This window comes from Mustelus asterias, chromosome X (assembly GCF_964213995.1).
Source record: "Mustelus asterias chromosome X, sMusAst1.hap1.1, whole genome shotgun sequence".
Taxonomy (NCBI): domain Eukaryota; kingdom Metazoa; phylum Chordata; class Chondrichthyes; order Carcharhiniformes; family Triakidae; genus Mustelus; species Mustelus asterias.
In genome coordinates, this window is record NC_135834.1 from 16,798,976 (window position 1) to 16,825,321 (window position 26,346).

The 26,346-nt window shown below is 45.7% G+C and overlaps 2 protein-coding genes across 7 annotated transcripts in view; one reads left to right on the forward strand and one right to left on the reverse strand.

Annotated features, from left to right (window-relative positions):
* Positions 1 to 1,105: 1,105 nt before the first annotated feature.
* Positions 1,106 to 16,066, reverse strand: LOC144481953 (uncharacterized). Of its 6 annotated transcripts, XR_013495810.1 has the most exons (4): positions 15,927 to 16,065; positions 3,875 to 5,080; positions 3,345 to 3,474; positions 1,106 to 2,023 (listed from the first exon to the last, which is right to left on the reverse strand). XR_013495810.1 is itself a non-coding variant. In XM_078201138.1 (2 exons), exon 2 carries the CDS (start codon positions 4,976 to 4,978, stop codon positions 4,169 to 4,171), a length of 810 nt encoding a protein of 269 aa, XP_078057264.1. In that variant the 5' UTR covers positions 4,979 to 5,080; positions 15,927 to 16,066; the 3' UTR covers positions 1,106 to 4,168. The 6 variants fall into 6 exon arrangements, 2 of the variants coding, with proteins under 2 accessions (XP_078057264.1, XP_078057265.1); XR_013495809.1 differs by lacking the exon at positions 3,345 to 3,474 and having other exon boundaries at positions 1,106 to 2,019; positions 3,778 to 5,080; positions 15,927 to 16,066; XR_013495807.1 differs by having other exon boundaries at positions 3,345 to 5,080; positions 15,927 to 16,066.
* Positions 16,067 to 21,707: 5,641 nt separating this feature from the next.
* LOC144481857 (uncharacterized) overlaps positions 21,708 to 26,346 on the forward strand; it is a 49,601-nt gene continuing 44,962 nt past the window's right edge. The window contains 3 exon segments of the mRNA XM_078201007.1: positions 21,708 to 21,817; positions 22,034 to 22,122; positions 23,316 to 24,453. Of these exon segments, the coding sequence (XP_078057133.1) occupies positions 23,419 to 24,453 (1,035 nt within the window). The 5' untranslated portion in view covers positions 21,708 to 21,817; positions 22,034 to 22,122; positions 23,316 to 23,418.

The window sequence follows — 26,346 nt, forward strand, 5'->3', positions numbered from 1 at the left end:
TCCTGTATCTCTTCCCATTAATCCTGGGCTCCATACAGCTCAAATCCGCCTCCTGTGACAGCACTGAGCTAAAGAGAGCCCAGAATGAGCAGGACTCAGGGAGGATCATTACTGGGCACTGTAGTGGTGTCATTCAGCCCAGCTGGTCCTCTCCTTGTCTCTTCCTGAGTATATTTATGAGCCCGTTCTGTTTAAATGGTGCCAATCTGTCTGCTTCAGGCAGCTCTCATGCCGAGAATGTCGAGGAATAATTGATCATAGAGATTGGGGAGGTTGTTTTAATTTATGCTCATGCATTTTTTTGGTTGTCCCCTGGGTTCAGAGTAACATTTAATTAGGTTGGTTGACAAGAGAAAAATTATGTGTACTCATGTGAGGAGCTAGATTTACAGAGACAAGCAGGCAGATTCTGCTTGGGTTTGCAAGAAGTGTTTCTCTCTTTAGAGTTGGCTGTTTGGGACATGCAAGAAAATAGGTCTCTCTCTCTCTCCCCCGATGTGTTTTGGGGGCTTGAGGACTGGAAGCCCATGTAAGCCTGTGTGTTTTTTCTCACTGATTTGGAAGAGGAGTTTGAATCTATGAGGAATATTGCTGAAATTGGAACTAATAGAGATGGGTTAGCAGTTACAAATGGAATTTTGTCACGTTTAAGTATTTCAATTGGTAAAAGTTTAGCTAATTAATTTTGTTACAGTCAAACTGTATTGTTGAATAAAGTTTGTTTTGATAAAAGCTTCCGAATGAGTGAATGGAATCACACCTGGAATGAAACATCTTGTCCTCATACTAAAAATAAAGTTGGAATCTTCCCCAACTTTATAATATACCTTGGGTTTCTGATCTGGTTCCTAACAATATATTCATTAACTACATAATGTAGGAAACATCAGATAACAATAGAGTGAGCGACATTTCAAAGAGATTTATTTGTTGCCCAAATCCCCATTGTGAACCTGGAACTGTGTGTCAATGAATGCTGGTGGGGAGACAACAGAGAATGATCCATCCCTGGATGTTCTCAAACCACCAAACTTTCAGTTAATAGCTAAACACACTGACCAATTGCTGATTGGAAACAAGCTCACGATATATCCTAAATCAGTTTGGCAATGAGTTGAAGCTTCAGGTTGCTACTCCAAAGAGTGAAATTGATAGAGAACAATTGGTGGCCATTCGAGCCTGCTCCACCATTCATTATTATCATGGCTCATCATCCAACTCAATAGCCTGATCAATGCCCCATATTATGTGGTCCCTTTGCCCCCAAGAGCTCTATCTAACTCTGTCTTGAGAACATACAATGGTTTGGCATTAACTGCTTTCCGTGGTAGTGAATTGCATAGGCTCACCACTCTCTGGTGAAGACATTTATCATCATCTCAGTGTTAAAAGGCCTTATCCTTAGACTATGACCTGTAGTTCTGGACTCCCCCCACCCCCAAAGCCACAGCTACTACCATCGGTAACACCCTTCTTGTATCTACCCTACCGTCATTTTCAGGACTGCAGTGATCCTCTTGAAAAGCACCATCTGTGACATTTCACCTAAATTCCAGATCTCTGGACAGGAACTCAAAATTAGTTCATGAAATTAATTTATAATGGAAAATAAAACATAAATTACTGAAAAACTTTGCAGTCACTTCAATGAAACTTTATGAATCAGCATGATATGGATGAAGTTTGGAAGTCACTGAGTTCAATCATTTCTGACACAGCAGCAGCAACATTTGGTAAAGGTGAAACCCACAACAGAGATGGGTTTGAGGCTCACTCAGCAGAGATAACATTGGTCATTGAAATAAAATGCAAAGACAACCTGATGCACAACATACATCAAACAGCGAGACTGCGCATACCTTGAAACTAGCCAATGCAGTAGGTGTAAAGGATCGGGAGGTAAATTGCAAATAAATACTGGATTAGCCTATGTCAAGAAGTGGGCGGCACGGTAGCACAGTGGTTAGCACTGCTGCTTCACAGCGCCAGGGTCCCGGGTTCGATTCCCGGCTCGGGTCACTGTCTGTGTGGAGTTTGCACATTCTCCTCGTGTCTGCGTGGGTTTCCTCCGGGTGCTCTGGTTTCCTCCCACAGTTCAAAGATGTGCGGGTTAGGTTGATTGGCCAGGTTAAAAATTGCCCCTTAGAGTCCTGAGATGTGTAGGTTAGCGGGATTAGCGGGTAAAATATGTGGGGGTAGGGCCTGGGTGGGATTGTGGTCGGTGTAGACTCGATGGGCCGAATGGCCTCCTTCTGCACTGTAGGGTTTCTATGATTTCTATGAAGAAATCCAAACCGCCTTTGGCAACCAAAATCTACATGCTGCGAATGGCAGGAACAAGAGGGTGTTTGGTGCTGCCATCAGCAATGTTACCTCCCTGAGATTGGCAGGTGAGTGAATTACTCACCTATAGAAAAAAAACAGATGTCACTCTAGGTAGAACATTGTTGAGCTTTACTGCTGTGAGACAGACATCTCCCAGTCTTTGACGTTCTTCTTCAGTTTCCTGCCATGGTTAAGTTAGGCGAGGAAGCCTCATCACTTGAGCTGGAAAAGGCCATTGATCGCTGAGTGAGCAGAAAGGCACCAGCAAGGATGGAATTCCAACTGAACTGCTCCTTCCCGGAAAGCCCCATCTACTGCCACACCTTCATCTCATCCTCCTTCTCCGCTGGAGGATAGGATCCATTCCACAGGAGATGTGAGACACAAAAATCATCACATTGTAGAAAAAAGGTAAAAGAGGAGACTGCAACAACTACAGGGACATCTCACTCCTCAGCATCACTGGGAAGTCCTTCGCTAGGTAGAGGCAATAATCCATCTACTCACAGCCAGAGTGTGTCCAGAAGCACAATGCGGTTTCTGTGCTGGGTGATCTGCAGTGGACATTATCTGCTCCAGGTACATGAGAAATCTACAATTGGGATTTAATCATAGAATCCAAATGGTGCAGAAGGAGGCCATTCAGCCCACAGAGTCTGCACCGACAACAATCCCACCCAGGCCCTATTCCCGTAACCCCCTATTTACCCCTCTAATCCCCTGACACGAGGGTCAATTTAGCATGGCCAATCAACCTAACCCGCACATCTTTGGACTGTGGGAGGAAACCGGAGCACCCGGAGGAAACCCACGCAGACACGGGGAGAATATGCAAACTCCACACAGACAGTGACCCGAGTAATCTCAAATGCTGCCAGCTTCTGTGTTGGAAAAGTGAAACTAAGTGAAAATAAAATGTTCAGTCTGAATTACACTTTACTGGTACAATTGTAAAAGGTGCCAAAAGTTTCATTCCTTGAAGATAAGCATCAGCTTTGAGGTTATATTTTCGAGCTCACAAGCTGTGTGAACCTCCAACCTCGTCAATTCTTTTGAGGCTCAGGAGGTTGAAGCTTCTGTTTACTAGTGGAAGTTAACTTTTCTAGTCTCATTTTTCTTCAGTTTAAATGCAATGATCCTGAAAGACACCTGAGGGAGGAAAAGAAAAACATTTTGGGCAAAGCTGATAAAGGTAGCAAAATAATAGTTAAAACCAAAGACGAGAATGGTGCTTGGTTCATCATTGATCTGAAAATAAAGTTGACACAGTCATGTGCATTTGAGAATGTTTGCTTCACCCTTTACAAACAAGCAGAGATTTTAACCCTTCCCACTGACAGCATGGGGACAATTTAAACGGAAGATTTGGCTTCATCCCATCTGTTATCATTCAAGACAAAATGCCTGAGAATGGGGGAATACGGGATTCAAACTAATTGTCATTATCTGTACTCTGTCTCTGATCTACAAATACCATCTTAAACAATTGTTTAATCAGACAGGAAAGTGCCTGCATCCTCCTGAAACAAATAGAATGACTCCAACATACATGGTCAGTCTTCTGTTTAATTCATTCATGTGATGTGAGCATCGCTGGTTAGGACAGCATTCATTGTCCATCCCTAATCGCCCTTGGGGAGGTGGTGCTAAGCTGCCTTCCTGAACCGCTGCAGTTCCTGTGGTGTATTCTTGATCGTGATTAACAGCAAAATCCAGTCAACGTAATTACTTGTGAACTTAATGGTGTCTCAGTTGCGGAAATGACTGAATGAATCCCTGCACACACATACAATGGCCTCTCAGAAGTATGGACATGATGGTGTTTCAGTTAATGAAATCAATGTTAGGGCAATTGAGCAGCCCTTTCCCTGGTGTGAATTTGCTGGTGTCTCAGTAGGCTGGATGACTGAGTGAAGCCCTTTCCACAAACAGAGCAGGTGAACGGCTTCTCTCCAGTGTGACTGCGCTTGTGTACCAGGAGGTCATTTGATCGCCTGAACCGTGCCTCACAGTGAGGGCATCCAAATGGTCTCTCATCAGTGTGAATACGTTGATGGGACTTCAGGTCCTGGGAACTTCCATAGGACTTCCCGCAGTCGGTACATATAAACAAGGTCTTGGCTGTGTGAACATGCTGGTGTCTCAGGAGGTAGGATGACCTCGCGAATCTTTTCCCACACTCGGTGCAGATGAACGGTTTCTCCCCAGTGTGAACTTGCTGGTGCGTCAACAGGTCAAATGACTGAGTGAATTCTTTCCCACACTTGGAGCAGATAAACGACTTCTCCTGAATGTGGTGTCTCTTGTGTGTCTGCAGGTTTGTCAAATTAATAAACCCCATCCCGCACTCTGAGCAGGTGAATGGTCTCTCCCCAGTGTGAATTCTCTTGTGTGTCTGCAGATGGGATGACTGAGTGAATCCCTTCCCACAATCAGAGCAGGTGAACGGTCTCTCCCCAGAGTGAACTCGCAGGTGTTTCTGCAGAGCAGATGACTGAGTGAATCCCTTCCCACACTTGGGGCAGATGATCGGCCTCTCCCCAGTGTGAGTGCGTCGATGAGTTTTCAGGCCAGAGGGATAATTGAATCCCTTCCCACAGTCTACACATTTCCACGGTTTCTCCACAATGTGAACAGTGCTGTTTCCTTCCATGTTCAAAATCTAATAATATTCAGGTCCTGATGGATCGAGTGACTCTTGTTAGATATTGATGTGATGTTTAGATTGAGTTTCCAGTCCTCATTAAATATCCTGCTAAAAACAAAAATCAGTCAGTATCAAGACGGCACATTAGCACAGTGGTTGGGGCGGCACACAGTGGTTAGCATTGCTGCCTCACAGCGCCAGAGACCCGGGTTCAATTCCGGCGCGGGGGACTGTCTGTGTGGAGTTTGCACATTCTTCCGGTGTCTGTGTGGGTTTCCTCCGGGTTCTCCGGTTTCCCCCACAGTCCAAAGATGTGCGAGTTAGGTGGCTTGGCCATGCTAAATTGTCCCCTAGTGTCATGGAATGAGCAGGGTAAATACGTGGGGTGATGGGGATGGGGCCTGGATGGGATCATTGTCGGTGCAGACTCGATAGGCTGAACAGCCTCCTTCTGCACTGCAGGGATTCTATGAAAAGAGTCCAGGACATATATTGAAAAGATACAAAGATTGCACTTGGTTTGAGTTTTGTATGTGTAAATGCTCCCCTTCTAATTCCCTGTAAAAGGAGTTTCCAAAAGCCATCAGTGTGAGCCCAGGATAGAAATTCACAGCATTCTCTCCTTTGTGGTGGGTCAGATCTCAAACAATGATGAGACACAGATCAGGAAAGAGATAGAGAATCTGGTGAATTGGTGCAATGACAATAATCTCTACCTCAATAAGACCAAAGACCATAAGACATAGGAGCAGAATTAGGCCACTCGGCCCATCGAGTCGGCTCCACCATTCAATCATGGCTGATATTTTTCTCATCCCCATTCTCCTGCCTTTTCCCCATAACCCCTGAGCCCCTTATTAATCAAGAAGCTATTTATCTCTGTCTTAAAGACACTCAGTGACCTGGCCTCCACAGCCTTCTGCGGCAAAGAGTTCCACAGATTCACCACTCTCTGGCTGAAAGAAATCCTCCTCATCTCTGTTTTAAAGGATCGTCCCTTTAGCTTAAGGTTGTGCCCTCTGGTTCTAGTTTGTCCTATTAGTGGAAACACCCTCTCCACGTCCACACTATCCAGGCCTCGCAGTATCCTGTAAGATTCAATAAGATCCCCCCTCATCCTTCTAAACTCCAACAAGTACAGACCCAGAGTCCTCAACCGTTCCTCATGTGACATGCTCTTCATTCCAGGGATCATTCTTGTGAGCCTCCTCTGGACCCTTTCCAAGGCCAGCACATTCTTCCTTAGATACGGGGCCCAAAACTGTTCACAATACTCCAAATAGGGTCTCACCAGAGCCTTATACAGCTCAGGAGTCCTGCTCTTGTATTCCAGCCATCTCGACATGAATGCTAGCATTGCATTTGCCTTCCTAACTACTGACTGAACCTGCACGTTAACCTGAAGAGAATCTTGAACAATGACTCCCAAGTCCCTTTGTGCTTCTGATTTCCTAAGCACTTCCCCATTTTGAAAATACTCTATGCCTCCATTCCTCCTTCCAAAGTGCATAACCACATACCTTTCCACATTGTATTCCATCTGCCACTTCTTTGCCCACTACCCTAGCCTGCCCAAGTCCTTCTGCAGCCCCTCCCATTTCCTCAATATTATCTGTCCCTCTACATATCTTTGTATCATCCGCAAACTTAGCAACAGTGCCTTCAGTTCCTTCCTCCAAATCATTAATGTATATTGTGAAAAGCTGTGGTCCCAGCACTGACCTGAGGCACATCACTAGTCACCAGCTGCCATCCTGAAAAAGACCCCCTTATCCCCACTCTCTGCCTTCTGCCAGTCAGCCAATCCTCTATCCATGCCAGGATCTTACCCTTAACACCATGGGCACTTATTTAGCAGTCTCCTATGCGGCACCTTGTCAAAGGCATCTTGGAAATCTAAATAAATCACGTCCACTGGTTCTCCTTTATCTAACTTCCTTGTTACCTCCTCAAAGAACTCTAACAGATTTGTCAGACATGACCTCCCCTTGATGAAGCCGTGCTGACTCAGTCCTATTTTATCATGCACTTCCAAGTACTCTGTGACCTCATCTTTAATAATGGACTCTAAAATCTTGCCAATGACCGAAGTCAGGCTCACCGGCCTATAATTTCCCGTCTGCTGCCTCCCTCCCTTCTTAAACAACAGTATTACATTAGCTACTTTCTCGTCTTCTGGGACCCTCCCTGCCGCCAATGATTCCTCAAAGATCACTACCAATACCTCCACAATTTCCTCAGCTATCTCTTTTAGAACCCTGGGGTGTAGTCCATCCAGTCCAGGTGATTTATCCACCTTCAGACCTTTTGGTTTCCCTAGAACCTTCTCCTTAGTGATGGCCACTGCACTCACCTGTGCCCCCTGACTCTCCTGGAGCTCTGGCATCCCACTGGTGTCCTCCACCGTGAAGACTGATGCAAAGTAACTATTCAGTTACTCTGCCATTGCTTTGTTTCCTATTATTCCTTCTCCAGCCTCATTTTCCAGTGGTCCAATGTCTATTTTTGCCTCTCTCTTACCTTTTATATATTGAAAAAGGCTCTTCCTATCTTCTTTTATATTACGAGCTGGCTTACACTCATCCTCACCACTTTGTATGCTTTTTCTTTTGCTTTTATGCTGTCCTTGTCTTCCCTCATCCGCCATGGATGCCTCGTCCTCCCCTTAGCATGTTTCCTCCTCCTTGGAATGAATTTCTGCTGTGCCTCTCGAAAAACTTTCAAAAACCCTTGCCATTGCTGTTTCACTGCTAGGCTCCCTTTCCAATCAACTCTGGCCAGCTCCTCCCTCATGTCTTTGTAGTTACCTTTATTTAATTGTAATACCGTTACATCTGATTCCAGCTTCTCCCTCTCAAACTGCAGGGTAAATTCTATCATATTGTGGTCACTGCTCCCTAAGGGTTCCTTCAACTAGTTCCCTAATCATGTCTGCCTCATTACACATCGCCAGTAGTCTCTGTCACAAGCTGCTCCAAAAAAACAAATCTTAGACATTACACATATTCCTTTTCTTGGGATCCTTTTCTATCTCCTGATTTATTTTCTGCCCCACATCCTGACTACTGCTCGGGAGCCTGTACATAACTCCCATCAGGGTATTTTTACCTTTTTGATTCCTCAACTCTACCCACAGAGATTCTATGCCTTCTGATCCTATATCACTTTTGCTATCAAGTTAACTTCATTCCTCACTAATAATGCAAGACCGCCCCCATCTGCCTGTCCTTTCGATAGGGACACATATCCTTGGATATTAAGTTCCCAGTCCTGATCCCCTTGCAGCCACATCTCTGTGATGCCCACAAAATCGTACCGGTCAATTTCAATGCGCGCAACCTTACCGTACCTCATTTACCTTATTCCGTATACTGCGCGCATTTAGGTACAACACCCACAGTCCTGCATTAACCACCTCCCTTCCCATACTTGTCACCTGCCTGAGGTTAAATTCCTGCTACCTTCTATACTCTCTGTTCTATTACGTGGTCTGGAAACTTTACTAACCTCTCCTGAGTCCTCGGCTCCGTTAACTAGTTGAAAGTCCTCATCATTAACCTGCACTTCTATCCTCTCCTTTAACATGGATTTTCTAATTCTCCATACAGCTGAACCCTCCCCCCCATGACTTAGTTTAAAGCCCCATCTAAAGCTCTTGTTATATGATTCGCCAGGACTCTGGTCCCAGCACGATTCAGATGAAGATCATCCCATCGGAACAGGTCCCCTCTTCCCCAATACTGGTGCCAATGTCCCATGAATTCAAACCCATTCCTCCCACACCAATCTTTGAACCACTCATTTACCTCCTTAATCTTATTGACCCTGTGCCAATTCTCTCATGGCTCAGGTAGTAATCCAGAGATTATTACCTTTTTGGTTCTGCTTTTTAATTTAGCTCCTAACTGTTCATAAGCCCTTAGCAGAACCTCTGTTCCTGTTCTATCTATGTCGTTGGTACTTACATGGACCATGACAACTGGATCTTTACCCTCCCATTCCAAGTTCCTCTGCAGCCCAAATGAGAAATCCCAATCCCGAGAACTTTCAATGAAGGGCAATTTGAGCAATGTCAGCAAGATGAAGGAGATAGTCATCGACTTCAGGAAGCGCAGTGGAGGGCATGCCCCTGTCTACATCAACGGGGATGAAGTACAAATGGTCGAGAGTTTCAAGTTTTTAGGTGTCCAGATCATTAACAACCTGTCCTGCTCCCTCCATGCTGACACTATAGTTAAGAAAGCCCACCAATGCCTCTACTTTCTCAGGAGTCTATGGAAATTTGGCATGTCCGCTTCAGCTCTCAGGCCAACTTCCATAGATGCACCACAGAAATCATTCTTTCTGGTTGTATCACAGCTTGGTATGGCTCCTGCTCTGCTCAAGACCAAAAGAAATTACAAAAGATCGTGAATGTAGCCCAATCCATCACGCAAGCCACCCTCCCATCCACTGACTGTCTACACTTCCTGCTGCATCGGGAAAAGCAGCCAGCATAATAAAGGACCCCACATACCCCGGATATTCTCTCTTCCACCTTCTTCCGTCAGCAAAATGATACAAAAGTCTGCGATCATGTACCAACCGACTCAAGAACAGCTTCTTCCCTGTTGCCGTCAGAGGTATGAATGGACCTACCCTGCATTAAGTTGATTTTTCTCTACACCCTGGCTATGACTGTAACACTACATTCTGCAGTCTCATTTCCTTCTCGATGAACGGTATGCTCTGTCTGTATAGCGCGCAAGAAACAATACTTTTCACTGCATATTAATATATGTTACAATAATAAATCAAATCAAAGTCCCGCTGCCTGGTGCAGGATGAGCACGCATGCGCCCTACTGCCCCTATAAAGATGGCAGGTTTTAAGTGTTTTTCGCGGCCTCCACTGGGTGTTTATGAAGCACCATGTCTGCATAGGTTTGCTTTGGGTGCTCCAGTTTCTTCCCACAGTCCAAGGATGTGCAGGTTAGCTCAATTGGACATGTTCAATTGCCCCATAGTGTACAAAGATGTGTAGGTTAGGGGAATTAGTGGGGTAAATACATGGGGAGACACAGATAGGGTCTGGGTCCGTGCAGGCTCGATGGGCTGAATGGCCTGCTTCTGCACTGTGGGGATTCTGTGATAACAGTCGGTTGTCATAGTGCTCAGTCGTACTTCATACAAAACACTACCACACCTATGAGAGAATCTCCAAAATCCTCATCCTCCACCACCTAGAAGGACCAGCGAAGCAGATGAATGTGAAAACCATCACCTCAAAGTCAGACTTAGAACATAGAACATTACAGCGCAGTACAGGCCCTTCGGCCCTCGATGTTGCGCCGACCAGTGGAACCAATCTAAAGCCCCTCTAATCTACACTATTCCAATATCATCTCTCTGTTTATCCAATAACCATTTGAATGCTCTTAATGTTGACGAGTCCACTACTGCTGCAGGTAGGGCATTCCACGCCCTTACTACTCTCCGAGTAAAGAACCTACCTCTAACATCTGTCCTATGTCTCTCACCCCTCAATTTAAAGCTATGTCCCCTCGTGCTAGCCATCACCATCCGAGGAAAAAGGCTCTCACTATCCACCCTATCTAATCCTCTGATCATCTTGTATGCCTCTATTAAGTCACCTCTTAACCTTCTTCTCTCTAACGAAAACAACTTCAAGCCCCTCAGCCTTTCCTCATACGATTTTCCCACCATACCAGGCAACATCCTGGTAAATCTCCTCTGCACCCTTTCCAACGCTTCAACATCTTTCCTATAATATGGTGACCAGAACTGTACGCAATACTACAAATGCGGCCGCACCAGAGTTTTGTACAGTTGCAGCATGACCTCCTGGCTCCGAAACTCAATCCCTCTACCAATAAAAGCTAACACACCGTACACCTTCTTAACAACCCTATCAACCTGGGTGCCAACTTTCAGGGATCTCTGCACGTGGACACCCAGATCCCTCTGTTCATCCACACTACCAAGTATCTTACCATTAGCCCAGTACTCTGTATTCCTGTTACTCGTTCCAAAGTGAATCACCTCACACTTTTCCGCATTAAAGGGATAAAAGGTGGGGGGGTGGCATTGTTGGTCAGGGAAAATGTTACAGCGGTACTCAGGCAGGATAGATTAGGGAGCTTGTCTACAGAGGCCCTATGGGTGGAGCTGAGAAACAGGAAAGGTATGACCACATTAATGGGCTTGTATTATAGACCACCCAATAGTCAGCGAGAATTGGAGGAGCAAATCAGCGGAGAGATAGCTGACAACTGCAAGAAACACAAAGTTGTGATAGTAGGGGATTTTAATTTTCCACATATAGATTGGGACTCGCATACTGTTAAAGGTTTAGACGGGGTAGAGTTTGTAAAATGTGTTCAGGAGAATTTTCTACATCAGTATATAGAGGTGCCAACTAGAGAGGATGCGATATTGGATCTCCTATTGGGAAATGAGTTAGGGCAGGTGATGGATGTGAGTGTGAGGGAACACTTTGGATCCAGTGATCATAATGCCATTAGTTTCAACTTGATCGTGGATAAGGATAGATCTGGTCCTCGGGTTGAAGTTCTGAACTGGAAAAAGGCCAAATTTGATGAAATGAAAAGGGATCTGGGAAGTGTGGATTGGCACAGGCTGTTCTCTGGTAAGGATGTAAATGGAAAGTGGGAGGCCTTCAAAGGAGAAATTTTGAGAGTGCAGAGTTTGTATGTTCCTGTCAGGATTAAAGGCAAAGTAAATAGGAATAAGGAACCTTGGTTCTCGAGGGAGATTGTAACACTGATTAAGAGGAAGAGAGAGTTGTATGAAATGTACAGGCAGCAAGGAACACATCAGATGCTCGAGGAGTATAAAAAGTGCAAGAAGCTACTTAAGAGGGAAATCAGGAGGGCTAAAAGAAGACATGAGGTTGCTTTGGCAGACAGAGTGAAGGAAAATCCAAAGAGCTTCTATAGGTATGTTAGGAGCAAAAGGATAGTGAGGGATAAAATTGGTCCTCTTGAAGACCAGAGTGGTAGACTGTGTATGGAACCAAAAGAGATGGGGGAGATACGAAATGGGTTTTTTGCATCCGTATTTACTGAGGAAACGGGCATGGAGTCTACGGAAATAGGGCAAACTGGTAGGGAGGCCATGGAACCGTTACAGATTAAAGGGGAGGAGGTGCTTGCTGTCTTGAGGCAAATCAGAGTGGATAAATCCCCAGGACCGGACAGGGTATTCCCACGGACCTTGAGGGAAGCGAGTGTTGAACTTGCAGGGGCCCTGGCAGACATATTTAAAATGTCAGTATTCACGGGGGAGGTGCCGGATGATTGGAGGGTGGCTCATGTTGTTCCGTTGTTTAAAAAAGGTTCCAAAAGAAATCCGGGAAATTATCGGCCAGTAGGTTTGACGTCGGTGGTGGGCAAGTTATTGGAAGGTGTGATAAGGGATAGGATCTACAAATATTTGGACAGACAGGGACTTATTAGGGAGAGTCAACATGGCTTTGTGCGTGGTAGGTCATGTTTGACCAATCTATTAGAGTTTTTCGAGGAGGTTACCAGGAAAGTGGATGAAGGGAAGGCGGTAGATGTTGTCTACCTGGATTTCAGCAAGGCCTTTGACAAGGTCCCTCATGGGAGGTTAGTTAGGAAGGTTCAGTCGCTGGGTATACATGGGGAGGTAGTAAAGTGGATAAGACACTGGCTCAATGGAAGAAGCCAGAGAGTGGTTGTGGAGGATTGCTTCTCTGAGTGGAGGCCTGTGACTAGTGGTGTGCACAGTAAGAAGTTTAACAACACCAGGTTAAAGTCCAACAGGTTTATTTGGTAGCAAAAGCCACACAAGCTTTCGGAGCTCTTAGCCCCTTCTTCAGGTGAGTGGGAATTCTGTTCACAAACAGAGCTTATAAAGACACAGACTCAATTTACATGAATAATGGTTGGAATGCAAATACTTACAACTAATCAAGTCTTTAAGAGACGAAACAATGTGAGTGGAGAGAGCATCAAGACAGGCTAAAAAGATGTGTATTGTCTCCAGACAAGACAGCCAGTGAAACTCTGCAGGTCCACGCAACTGTGGGAGTTACAAATAGTGTGACATGAACCCAATATCCCGGTTGAGGCCGTCCTCGTGTGTGCGGAACTTGGCTATCAGTTTCTGCTCAGCGACTCTGCGCTGTCGTGTGTCGCGAAGGCCGCCTTGGAGAACGCTTACCCGAATATCAGAGGCCGAATGCCCGTGACCGCTGAAGTGCTCCCCAACAGGAAGAGAACAGTCTTGCCTGGTGATTGTCGAGCGGTGTTCATTCATCCGTTGTCGCAGCGTCTGCATAGTTTCCCCAATGTACCATGCCTCGGGACATCCTTTCTTGCAGCGTCTCAGGTAGACAACGTTGGCCGAATTGCAAGAGTATGTACCGTGTACCTGGTGGATGGTGTTCTCACGTGAGATGATGGCATCTGTGTCGATGATGCGGCACGTCTTGCAGAGGTTGCTGTGGCAGGGTTGTGTGGTGTCATGGTCACTGTTCTCCTGAAGGCTGGGTAGTTTGCTGCGGACAATGGTCTGTTTGAGGTTGTGCGGTTGTTTGAAGGCAAGAAGTGGGGGTGTGGGGATGGCCTTGGCGAGATGTTCGTCTTCATCAATGACATGTTGAAGGCTCCGGAGGAGATGCCGTAGCTTCTCCGCTCCGGGGAAGTACTGGACAACGAAGGGTTGTCCACACACGAGGACGGCCTCAACCGGGATATTGGGTTCATGTCACACTATTTGTAACTCCCACAGTTGCGTGGACCTGCAGAGTTTCACTGGCTGTCTTGTCTGGAGACAATACACATCTTTTTAGCCTGTCTTGATGCTCTCTCCACTCACATTGTTTCGTCTCTTAAAGACTTGATTAGTTGTAAGTATTTGCATTCCAACCATTATTCATGTAAATTGAGTCTGTGTCTTTCTAAGCTCTGTTTGTGAACAGAATTCCCACTCACCTGAAGAAGGGGCTAAGAGCTCCGAAAGCCTGTGTGGCTTTTGCTACCAAATAAACCTGTTGGACTTTAACCTGGTGTTGTTAAACTTCTTACTGTGTTTACCCCAGTCCAACGCCGGCATCTCCACATCATGACTAGTGGTGTGCCGCAGGGATCGGTGTTGGGTCCATTGTTGTTTGTCATCTATATCAATGATCTGGATGATAATGTGGTAAATTGGATCAGCAAGTTTGCTGATGATACAAAGATTGGAGGTGTAGTGGACAGTGAGGAAGGTTTTCAAAGCTTGCAGAGGGATTTGGACCAACTAGAAAAATGGGCTCAAAAATGGCAAATGGAACTTAACGCAGACAAGTGTGAGATATTGCACTTTGGAAGGACAAACCAAAGAAGAACGTACAGGGTAAATGGTAGGACTCTGAAGAGTGCAGTTGAACAGAGGGATCTGGGAATACAGGTTCAGAGTTCCCTAAAAGTGACGTCACAGGTGGATAGGGTTGTAAAGAGTGCCTTTGGTACATTGGCCTTTATAAATCGGAGTATCGAGTATAAAAGTTGGAGTGTTATGGTAAGGTTATATAAGGCATTGGTGAGGCCGAATTTGGAGTATTGTGTACAGTTTTGGTCACCTAGTTACAGGAAGGATGTAAATAAGATTGAAAGAGTGCAGAGAAGGTTCACAAGGATGTTGCCGGGACTTGAGAAGCTGAGTTACAGAGAGAGATTGAATAGGTTGGGACTTTATTCCCTGGAGCGTAGAAGATTGAGGGGAGATTTGATAGAGGTGTATAAGATTTTGATGGGTATAGATAGAGTGAATACAAGCAGGCTTTTTCCGCTGAGGCTCGGGGAGAAAAAAACCAGAGGGCATGGGTTAAGGGTGAAAGGAGAAAAGTTTAAAGGGAATGTTAGGGGGGGCTTCTTCACGCAGAGAGTGGTGGGAGTGTGGAATGAGCTGCCGGATAAAGTGGTAAATGCGGGGTCACTTTTAACATTTAAGAAAAACTTGGACGGGTTCATGGATGAGAGGGGTGTGGAGGGATATGGTCCAAGTGCAGGTCAGTGGGACTAGGCATAAAATGGTTCGGCACAGACAAGAAGGGCCAAAAGGCCTGTTTCTGAGCTGTAATTTTCTATGGTTCTATGGTTCTAAACTCCATTTGCCACCTCTCAGCCCAGCTCTGCAGCTTATCTATGTCCCTCTGTAACCTCAGTAAGAAGTTTAACAACACAGACTTGAGTCTGTGTCTTTATAAGCTCTGTTTGTGAACAGAATTCCCACTCACCTGAAGAAGGGGCTAAGAGCTCCGAAAGCTTGTGTGGCTTTTGCTACCAAATAAACCTGTTGGACTTTAACCTGGTGTTGTTAAACTTCTTACTGTGTTTACCCCAGTGCAACGCCGGCATCTCCACCTCTGTAACCTGCCACTTCCCTCCGCACTGTCTGCAACTCCACCGACTTTAGTGTCATACGCAAATTTACTAATTCATCCTTCCACACCCTCATCCAGGTCATTAATAAAAATGACAAACAGCAGTGGCCCCAAAACAGATCCTTGCGGTCCACCACTAGTAACTTGGAGATGATGATTTGTCCGATATCCAGAACTGGGTGAGCAGAAATTTACTGCATTTAAATTTTGGGAAGACTGAAGTCATTGTCTTCAGTCCCCACTGCAAACTCCTCTCCTGACAACTGTCCGAGGCAGAACCAGACTGTTCACATGTTGAAGTAGTTTGATGGACACGCTGTGCCCATTGAAGAGGCAAGAACATTGCCCCTCACAAACATGGCGGCGGCGCATGTGCCATATCGCACATTGCCCCTCACAAAGTTGGCGGCGGTGCGTGCGCTCTGTCGCGGTCGCTCGCTGAAAAAATGGCGGATTCAAACTCGGGTTTTGGTGAAAAACTGCGGCTCCGCTCCGGGCAATCGGGGACCGGGAAGAGGATTTTCGGGACTTTGCAACTTACACAACATATTTGCGAAGCCTTTTCGTCCACCCGTCGGATCCATAGCTACTGCTCACTGCCATTTATTTCCGTCACCGGGAACGAATCGAAACAATGGATCTCTCCGTCGCCATTACTCACACTGCGCATACTCCACTCCCGGCCCCGCCCTCATTCACTCCGATTGGTTGGAGGACTGCCCCACCCCCTCTCTTCCTATCGGTCTGGAGCTGCTGTCAATCAGTCGGGCATTGTGAGGTGTCAGTGTGAGAGGTCAGTGAGGCTCAGAGAGTGCAGGCAGAATGAGATGGACAATTTACCTGAATCACATTCACATTGCATTAAATTTGTGACTTTGAGAAGAGCTGCTTCAATACTGTGACAGGGACACAAATCTTCTTGCAGGATTCAAACATGGACTTCCAGGAAAGATAAAAAGTTGAAGTTTATTTATTAGCCACAAGTAAGGCTTACATTAACATTGCAATGAAGTTACTGTGAAACCCCCCTAGTCGCCACACTCCGGCACCTATTCAGGTCAATTCACCCTAACCAGCACGTCTTTCAGACTGTGGGAGGAAACCGGAGCACCCGGCGGAAACACACATGGACACGGGGAGAACGTGCAGACTCCACACAGAGAGTGACCCAAGCTGGGAATCAAACCTTGTCCCTGGCACTATGAGGCAGAAGTGCTAACCACTGTGCCACTATGCTACCCAGATGGGCATTTGGCAGATGAGCAGATGAACAGGACATGGGAGAGGAAAAGGAGGTTAGAGATTGACAAGGACATTGGGTCAGTGTTTTTTTTTGAGGAGGAGGTGATGATGGCAGACCATCAATGAAAGACTTGAAAGAGAGAGGAACGGTACTTGAACAGAGAGAGCCATTAAAAATGTCGGTGAACATGGGGAGGTTGGGTGATCAGTTTATTGGGAAAAGGGTTGAATGAGCAGTAGATGAGTTTCATAGACAGGATGAGAACACAGAGAGGGCACGGTGGAAAGATGGGAGATAAAATAAAGAAGGATGTGGGTTCAGGGCTTAGAAAAAAATAACTTTAGAGACAGTTTTACCTGGTGGGCTAGTGGAAGGGAGGGAAGCAGCAGAGACAGCTGATGGAATTGTCTCCATCTTAGTGACAAAGAAGCTCCATGAGCTTCTCACACATTTTGCTGGAGGTGAGCATGGAGGAAACAGTGGAGAGGGAGAGCCCTTCAAAAGGATCTAACCTGAGTTAAAATATTAAAACGTTTCAGCACACAGTGTGTACGAAGATGACTTGTTTGACTGTTATCCAGAATAGTAACACCGATCATGAGGCTTGAGTTTATTAACATCAGCAGGAATATGCACCAAATTAAAATTGCCAAGCCCTGGACATAATTACCAGTAAATCCAACATTGCAGAATTTACTTTTGAGCTTCGACACACACTTGTGTGTGTAACACAAAGCTGATTTATTTGACTTTTGTCCAGAACAGTAACATCCATAACTGGGCTGGAGTTTATTAATATCAGCAGAAACAGACCCCAGTGAACATGGATCAGTCCTGGATTTGATTGACAACAAAATCCAAACGTGACAGTTACTTGTGAACTCGCTGGTGTCTCAGCAGCTTGGACGACTGAATAAAGCACGTCCCTCACTCACAGGAGGTAAACAGCTGTTCACCTGAGTGAATTCGTTGGTATGCAATGAGTTAAGATGATCATCTGAACCCAGTCCCACAGTGAGAGCATCTGAATAGTCTCTTGTCAGTGTGAATATGTTGGAAGGACATCAGGTTCCCACGGTCCAGACATTTAAAAGGCCTCTTGTCAGTGTGAAATCACTGGTGTTTTAGTAGGTTGGATGACAGAGTGAATCCCTTCCCACACTTGGAGCAGATGAATTGTCTCTCCCCAGTGTGAACTCGCTGGTGCTGTTGCAGACCTATTGATCGAGTGAATCCCTTCCCACATCCAGGGCAGGAGAATGGCTTCCCCCAGTGTGAACCCACTAGTGTCGCAACAGTTCGATGACTGAGTGAATCCCTGCCCATACTCAGAGCAGGTGAATGGTCTCACCCCCATGTGACCCCGCTGGTGTTTCAGCAGTTCAGAGGAACAAAATGAATCCCTTCCCACACTCAGAGCAGGTGAATGACCTCTCTCCACTGTGCATCGCTGCTGTTGCAGCAGGTCAGATGAATGAATGAATCCCTTCCTGCACTTGGAGCAGGCGAAGGATCTCTCCCTAATGTGAATTTGCTGGTGTGTCTACAGGTTGGATGATTGAGCAAATCCCTTCACACACATGTGGCAGGTGAACGGCCCCTCCCCAGTGTAACTGTGCCGATGTGTTTCCAGATCAGAAGGGGATCTGAATCCCTCCTCACAATCCCCACATTACCATGGTTTCTTCCCTCTGTGAACAATGCATTTTCCTTCCATGTTCGAAATCCGATCATATTCAGGTTACGATAAATTTGGTGACTCTGTCTGATCCCTGAATTGATGTTTGGTTTTAATTTCTTGACTGCAAATGCTCCCTCTCTAATACCTTGTGAAACTGATTTCAAACAGAAAAAAACGACAGTAAGAAGCCTCACAACACCAGGTTAAAGTGCAACAGGTTTATTTGGTATCACGAGATTTTGGAGTGCTGCTCATTTCTCAGGTGAGTGGAGAGTTGGGTTCACAAACAAGGCATATCTAGACAGAGACGCAATTGCAAGATAATGGTTGGAATGCAAGTCTTTACAGGTAATCCACTCTTTGCAGGTACAGACAGTGCGAGTAGAGAGAGGAATAATCACAGGTTAAAGAGGTGTGAATTGTCTCAAGCCAGGACAGTTACCAGGATTTTGCAAGCCCAGGCAAAATGGTGGTGATTACATGTAGTGTGACATGAACCCAAGATCCTGGTTGAGGCCGTCCTCATGCGTGCGGAATTTGGCCATCAGTTTCTGCTCGGCAATTCTGCATTGTCATGTGTCTTGAAAGCCGCCTTGAAGAATGCTTACCCAAAGGTTGGAGGCTTAATGCCCTTGATTTTCACAGTAACTTCATTGCAGTGTTAATGTAAGCCTACTTGGAACACTAATAAATAAACTTTTAAAACTTTAAACTTTGACTGCTGTAGTGTTCCCCGACAGGAAGGGAACACTCCTGCCTGGTGATTGTCGCGTGGTGTTTGTTCATCTGTTGTCATAGCGTCTGCATGGTCTCACCAATGTACCACACCTCGGGACATCCTTTCCTGCAGCGTATGAGGTCGACCACGTTGGTTGAGTCATATGTACTGTGTACCTGGTGGATGGTGTTCTCATGTGTAATGGTGGTATCTGTGTCGATGATCTGACACGTCTTGCAGAGGTTGCTGTGGCAGGGTTATGTGATCTCGTGGTCATTGTTCTCCTGAAGGCTGGGTAGTTTGCTGTAAACAATGGTCTGTTTGAGATTGAGTAGTTGTTTGAAGGCAAGAAGTGCCTTGGGGATGGCCTTGGTGAGATGTTCGTTTTCATCGATGACATGTTGAAGGCTCCGAAGAAGATGTTGTAGTCATGTGACAATAATAAATCAAATCAAATCAAATAAAGTGAGGGATTAACTTTCTGGCAGCCTGGGGTCTGGCAGCGGAAAGGTGGCCCCACAATTACTGCCTAGGTTTCATGCAATCCCGTGACCGGGATGTTCTTATTCTGTTCTTAATTTCTCCACTAGGTGTTTGTGAAGTCTCCTGTCCACTCGCAATTTGTCTGGAATTCCGCAGCTGAGACAAACGCCTCCTGGGAAGAGCAGCACTCACACTGCATATGCGCCAGTTAAAGATCGTACTCCGCATGCTCCAGTGAGACACTGCAATGTGCATGTCCAATTCACCATTCCCCACTGCGCCTGGGCCAGCAGCTTCTGTGCTGAGGATTGTGATGCAATAGGATTGAAATTCACTTTGTTCTGACTTAGAGCTGAGAGTGTTAATGAGTGGATCATTAAAGTTCCTGGGATATATGAAAAGATTAGGGGAGGGTGGTGTAGTTATTTCTTTCATGCAGAGGTCGGTAGGGTTTGGAACTCACAGCCTAAGCGCGTGGCAGAAACCACCCCCCGCCTCCCCCCCACCCCCTCACGCCCCCCTCCCCTCCATTGAATTAAGGTAAAACAAATGAAGTTTTGCAATTTGCAGACAGAACATGCAAGAGCTAGAATATGGCATGAGATTGGTTTGCCTTTCTTCTGCCAAAATGGAAGTGATGGACCGAATGGTCTCATATCGTTATGAATCCAATAAGGACTGTTACTATTTGAAGTGGAATTTTAAACTCCTGGTGATGACAGAATAGAGTAGAATCATAGAATCTCTATAATGCAGAATAGGCCATTTGGTGCATCGAGTATGCACTGAGTCATAGACAGGGTATCCACTCAGGCCCTCTTCCCCCACCCTGTCCCATCACACCACACAATTCCCATAGCTAATCCATCTAACCTACGCATCTTGGAACAACACTAAGGGGCATTTTAGCATAGCCAATCCACCTAACCTGCACATCTTTGGACTGTGTAAAGAAACCAGAGAAACTTGGAGAAAACCCTCACAGACACGGAAAAAATGTGCAATCTCTGCGTCCTTGGCACTGTGAGGTAGCAGTGCTAACCAGCAGTGCTGACCAGTTAAGATGAAGTGTGCACTGATACAGCAGTTTTGGTCAAATGTCACAGGCCTGAAATGTACTCCCACAAATATGCCAAATCTACAGTCTATTTTAAGTATTTCTTACTTCTATTTAGGATAATCTGCATCTGCTGTATCCTGAAGTTCATCGAATGAAGATTGGTGAGAAATTAAAAAGCACAACTAAAAAGGCGTGTTCATTCTTACCACAAAGATACAATCTTGGTGAATCAGAAATGATTTGTTCTTCTCACCTGCTGAGACTCCAGTGAGTTCAGATCTAATTGTGGGTAGATTTCTTTTGCTGTTAATTACACCCAGGACAGAACCGTGCCGGGTTGTTCCAGCACATTTTTTGTTGTATTAACAGATGCAATAATATATTTTGCCTCGGGAGTCTCCACGTTTAGTTGGATCAGCAACATAATTTTCTATTAATTTTCCATTGTTGGCCTTCATCAGTTCGGGCATTGAGTATAGAAGTTGGCAAGTTATGTTGCAGTTGTACAGGACGTTGGTGAGGCCGCACCTGGGGGATTGTGTTCAGTTTTGGTGGCCTTGTTATCGGGAATATATTATTAAACTGGAAAGAGTGCAGAAAAGATTTACAAGGATGTTGCCAGGACTCAAGGGAGAGATTGGACTGGCTAGGGCTTTTTTCTTTGGAGAGTGTGAGACTGAGGGGTGATCTTATAGAGGTGTATAGGATCATGAGAGGCATGGATAGGGTGAATTCACTCAATCTTTTTCCCAGGGTTGGGGAAATTGAGAACTAGAGGGCATAGGTTTAAAGTTAAGAGGGGAAAGAATTAATGGGAACCTGAGGAACAACTCTTTTTACACAAAGGGTGTTACGTATGTGGAATGAGCTGCCCGAGGAGGTGGTTGAGGCAGGGGCATTGACAGCATTTAAAAGGCATTTGGACAAATACATAGATAGGAAAGGATTAGAGGGATATGGGCCAAATGCAGGCAAATGGGTTTCGCTTAGATGGGCATTTTGGTCGGCATGCACCTGTTTGGGACGAAGGGCCTGCCTCCGTGCCGTAGGTTCTATGATTCGATGAATTCTCCCCTTTCAATGGCGGGGGAGTTACCCAGCATTCAAAGCGAATCAGAAAGTGCTCTATCCGCTGGGTAGGCGGTCTGCGCAGGCGCACTTGCTTGTTGTGAGGAGCATGCGCAGTGTGGCTGCGGCAGAGGTCGTTTCGATTCCGCAACTGGAGACAAACGAAGCTTTGTTGGAGGGTAATGGAGGCGGCGGAATGGGTGGGAAGGTTTCATGAACACCCCGTGCAGGACTCAAACTCCGAATTAGGCCCACTTGGACACTCACTGATGGGTTTTGGAAACTCCTTTTACAGGGGATTAGAAGGGGAGGATTTACACACAAAACTCAAACAGAAATGTTTGCCTCTCCTCAATTTCTATTCTGGACTGACAGTGATCACTTTTTATTTGCAGGATATTAGAACAAGTTTTGAAGGTGGGAATCTCAAACCAAACATCAGATCAAAACCTGACAGAGACACTCGATTCATCAGAACCTGAATGTAAGTGTGTCTGTGGAAAAAAATTCAAACCTCTGTGACTGGAAATAGGGAAGAGCAATGTCATGGAGGGATTTGAAAAGAAAGGATGATAATTTTAAATTGGTTACTGTTTAATTGAGAGCCTGTGTAGGCCAGTGAGGACAGGATGATGGGTGAGTGATTGCATATGAGCCATGATCGAATGGTGTAGCGGACTCGATGGGCCAAATGGCCTAATTCTGCTCCCGTATCTTATGAATGGGACTTATTGCAGAAAATATAGGCAACAGAGATTTGGATAAATGATGAGATGATGACTTTGTAAGCCATCTCCCCCCTCGAGTCTGCTCCGCCATTCAATAAGATCATAGCTGATCTTTTCGTGGACTCAGCTCCACTTACCTGCCTACTCACCATAACCCTTAATTCCTTTACTGTTCAAACATTTATCTATCCTTGCCATAAAAACATTCAATGAGGTAGCCTCAACTGCTTCACTGGGCAGGGAATTCCACAGCTTCACAACCCTTTGGGTGAAGAGGTTTTTCCTCAACTCAATGCTAAATCTGCTTTTGAGGCTATGCCCTCTAGTTCTAGTTTCACCCGCCAGTGGAAACAACCTCCTTGCTTCTATCTTGTCTATTCCCTTCATAATCTTATTTGTTTCTATAAGATCTCCCCTCATTCTTTTGAATTCCAATGAGTATAGTCCCAGTCTACTCTGTATCTCCTCATAAGTCAATCCTCTCAGCTCCGGAATTAACCAAGTGAATCTCCTTTGCACCCACTCCAGTGCCAGTTTATCTTTTATCAAGTGAGGAGAACAAAACTGTACACAGTACTCCAGGTATGGCCTCACCAGCATCTTATACAGCTGCAACATAACCTCCCTGTTTTCAACTCCATCCCTCGAGCAATGAAGGACAAAATTCCATTTGCCTTCTTAATTACCTGCGGCACCTGCAAACCTCCTGCAGTATTTTGCTTTTACCAAAGCATTGTGTAGGTCCAGACCAGGTGACAGGTTCAGTTCCCTGAAGGACATTAGTAAACCAATTGGATTTTTACAACAATCCAGCGGCTTTCATGGTCACTTTTTCCTCGTGCCGGCCCCACAAATTACCAGATTCATTCAGCTCAATTTCACAGCCTGCCTTTGTCTTCTTGTGGGTTCTCTCTCACTCCTTTTTTTCTGTTTTAAACCAATTTCACAGGGTTTTCAAAGGTAAGAATTTGCAGTCAGGAAACTGAAACCAAACATCACATTAGGATGAGTCGCCCAATTTATCGTAATCTGAATATCGTTGGATTTTGAAGATGGAAGGAAAAAGCATCGTTCACAGTGGGGAGAAGCCATTGAAACATTGGGACTGTGAGGACAGATTCAGTCACCCATCGGAGCTGGAAAATCATCAATATGCTCACACTGGGGAGAGGCCATTCATCTGCTCCAAGTGTGGGAAGGGATTCACTCAGTCATCCAACTTGTTGACACACCAGCGGGTTCACACTGATGAGAGACCTTTTAAGTGCCCAGAGTGTGGGAAGTATTTTAAAAGTTCTGGGAACCTGATGTCCCATCAACAGGTTCATACTGAAGAGAGACTGTTTAAATGCCCAGACTGTGGAAAGTGCTTTAAAAGTTCCCAGGAACTGATACGCCATCAACGTGTTCACACTGACGAGAGACCATTCAGATGCTCTCACTGTGGGACTGGGTTCAGGCACTCATCTCACCTCACTGCACATCAGCGAATTCACACCGGAGAGAGACCAAAATCCACCTGTTCTGAGCGTGGAAAGGTATTCAGTCCTTCTTCCAGCCTGCTGACACACCAGCGAGTTCATGCTGGGGAGCGGACATTCGCTTGCCCCGAATGTGGAAACTGTTTCACTAGCTCATCACACCTGCGGCGACACCAGCGACTTCACAATAGGGAGAGGCCATTCAACTGCCCCGAGTGCGGTAAGGGATTCATTCAGACATCAGACTTGCTGATACACCAGCGAGTTCACACTGGGGAGAGGCCGTTCACCTGCTCAGAGTGTGGAAAGGGATTCACTCGCTCAACTGATCTGCTGATACACCAGCGAACTCACACTGGGGAGAAGCCATTCACCTGCGCCGTGTGTGGGAAGGGTTTCACTCGATCATCTGACTTGGGGACACACCAGCGAGTTCACACGAGGGAGAGGCCATTCATTTGCTCAGACTGTGGGAAGGGATTCACTCAGTCATCCAACCTGCTGACACACCAGCGCATTCATACTGGGGAGAGACCGTTCATCTGTTCACTGTGTGGGAAGAGATTCACTACCTTATCCCATCTGCTGAGACACCAGCGAGTTCACAAGTAACTACAGGGACTGGATTTTGCTGTTAATCACACCCAGGATTGAACTATGTTCATTGGAGTTGTTTCTGCTGATGTTAATTATCTCCAGCCCAGTTATAGAGTTAGTCTTCGGCATAAAATTCAAATAAATCAACTTTTTGTCAAATCTTTTCATTATCTGCACTACAATTTAGTTCATTTTGAGGGGCTCTCCCTCTCCCCTGTCTCCTCCATTCTCACCTCCAACAAGTGTGAGGAGCTCATGGAGCTTCTTCATCACTGAGATAGAGACAATCCCATCAGCTGTCTCTGCTGCTTCCTCCCTTCACTAGCCCACCAGGAAAACTGTCTCTGAGGTTCCCCCTTGTCTGAGCCCTGATCCCACATCTTTCTCCAGTTTCTCTCCTATCTCCCCTCCTGCCCTCTCAATGCTCATCTTGTCCATGAGACCCACCCCCTGCTCCATTAACTTTATTCACAATAAACTACTGTTCACCGATATCGCGAATGATTTTCTCTCGTGAGATACTATTCCTCTCACCTTCAAATCTGCCATTTGGTACTGGGTAATGAACCAGGCCAGGTGTTAGATTTGGAGGTAGGTGAGCACTTTGGTGACAGTGACCACAATTTGATTACGTTTACATTAGCGATGGAAAAGGATAGGTATATACCAAAGGGCAAAAGTTATAGCTGGGGGAAAGGAAATTATGATGCGATTAGGTGAGATTTAGCTGGCATAGCGTGGGGAAGGAAACTGCAGGGGATAGACCATAAGACCATAAGAAATAGGAGCGGAAGTAAGGCCATTCGGCCCATCGAGTCCACTCCACCATTCAATCATGGTTGATTTCAACTCCATTTACCCGCTCTCTCCTCATAGCCCTTAATTCCTCGAGAAATCAAGAATTTATCAATTTCTGTCTTGAAGACGCTCAACGTCTCGGCCTCCACAGCCCTCTGTGGCAATGAATTCCACAGACCTACCACCCTCTGGCTGAAGAAATTTCTCCTCATCTCTGTTCTAAAGTGACTCCCTTTTATTCTAAGGCTGTGCCCCCGCGTCCTAGTCTCCCCTGTTAATGGAAACAACTTCCCTACGTCCATCCTATCTAAGCCGTTCATTATCTTGTAAGTCTCTATCAGATCTCCCCTCAACCTCCTAAACTCCAATGAATATAATCCCACGATCCTCAGACGTTCATCGTATGTCAGGCCTACCATTCCTGGGATCATCCGGGTGAATCTCCGCTGGACCCGCTCCAGTGCCAGTATGTCCTTCCTGAGGTGTGGGGCCCAAAATTGCTCACAGTACTCCAAATGGGGCCTAACCAGTGCTTTATAAAGCCTCAGAAGTACATCCCTGCTTTTGTATTCCAAGCCTCTTGAGATAAATGACAACATTACATTTGCTTTCTTAATTACGGACTCAACCTGCAAGTTTACCTTTAGAGAATCCTGGACTAGGACTCCCTAGGGCACAATTGAAATGTGGAACTTGTTCAAGGAACAGCTACTACGCGTCCATGATAAATATGTACCTGTCAGGCAGGGAGGAAGCAGACATGTGAGGGAACGTTGGTTTACTAAGGAGGTTGAATCTCTTGTGAAGAGGAAGAAGGAGACTTATGTAAGGATGAGACGTAAAGGCTCAGTTAGGGAACTTGAAAGTTATAAGTTAGCCAGGAAGGACGAAAGAAAGAGTTAAGAAGAGCCAGGAGGGGACATGAGAAGTCTTTGGCAGGTAGGATCAAGGAAAACCCTAAAGCTTTCTATAGGTATGTCAGGAGGAAAAGAATGACTAGGGTAAGATTAGGGCCAGTCAAGGACAGGAGTGGGAAGTTGTGCGTGGAGTCTGAAGAGATAGGAGAGGCACTAAATGAATATTTTTCGTCGGTATTCACACTGG

What these genes read in the sequence shown, in the direction of transcription:
- LOC144481953 (XM_078201138.1), bottom strand. Translation starts at nt 4,978, where the DNA reads ATGGAAGGAAACAGCACTGTTCACATTGTGGAGAAACCGTGGAAATGT.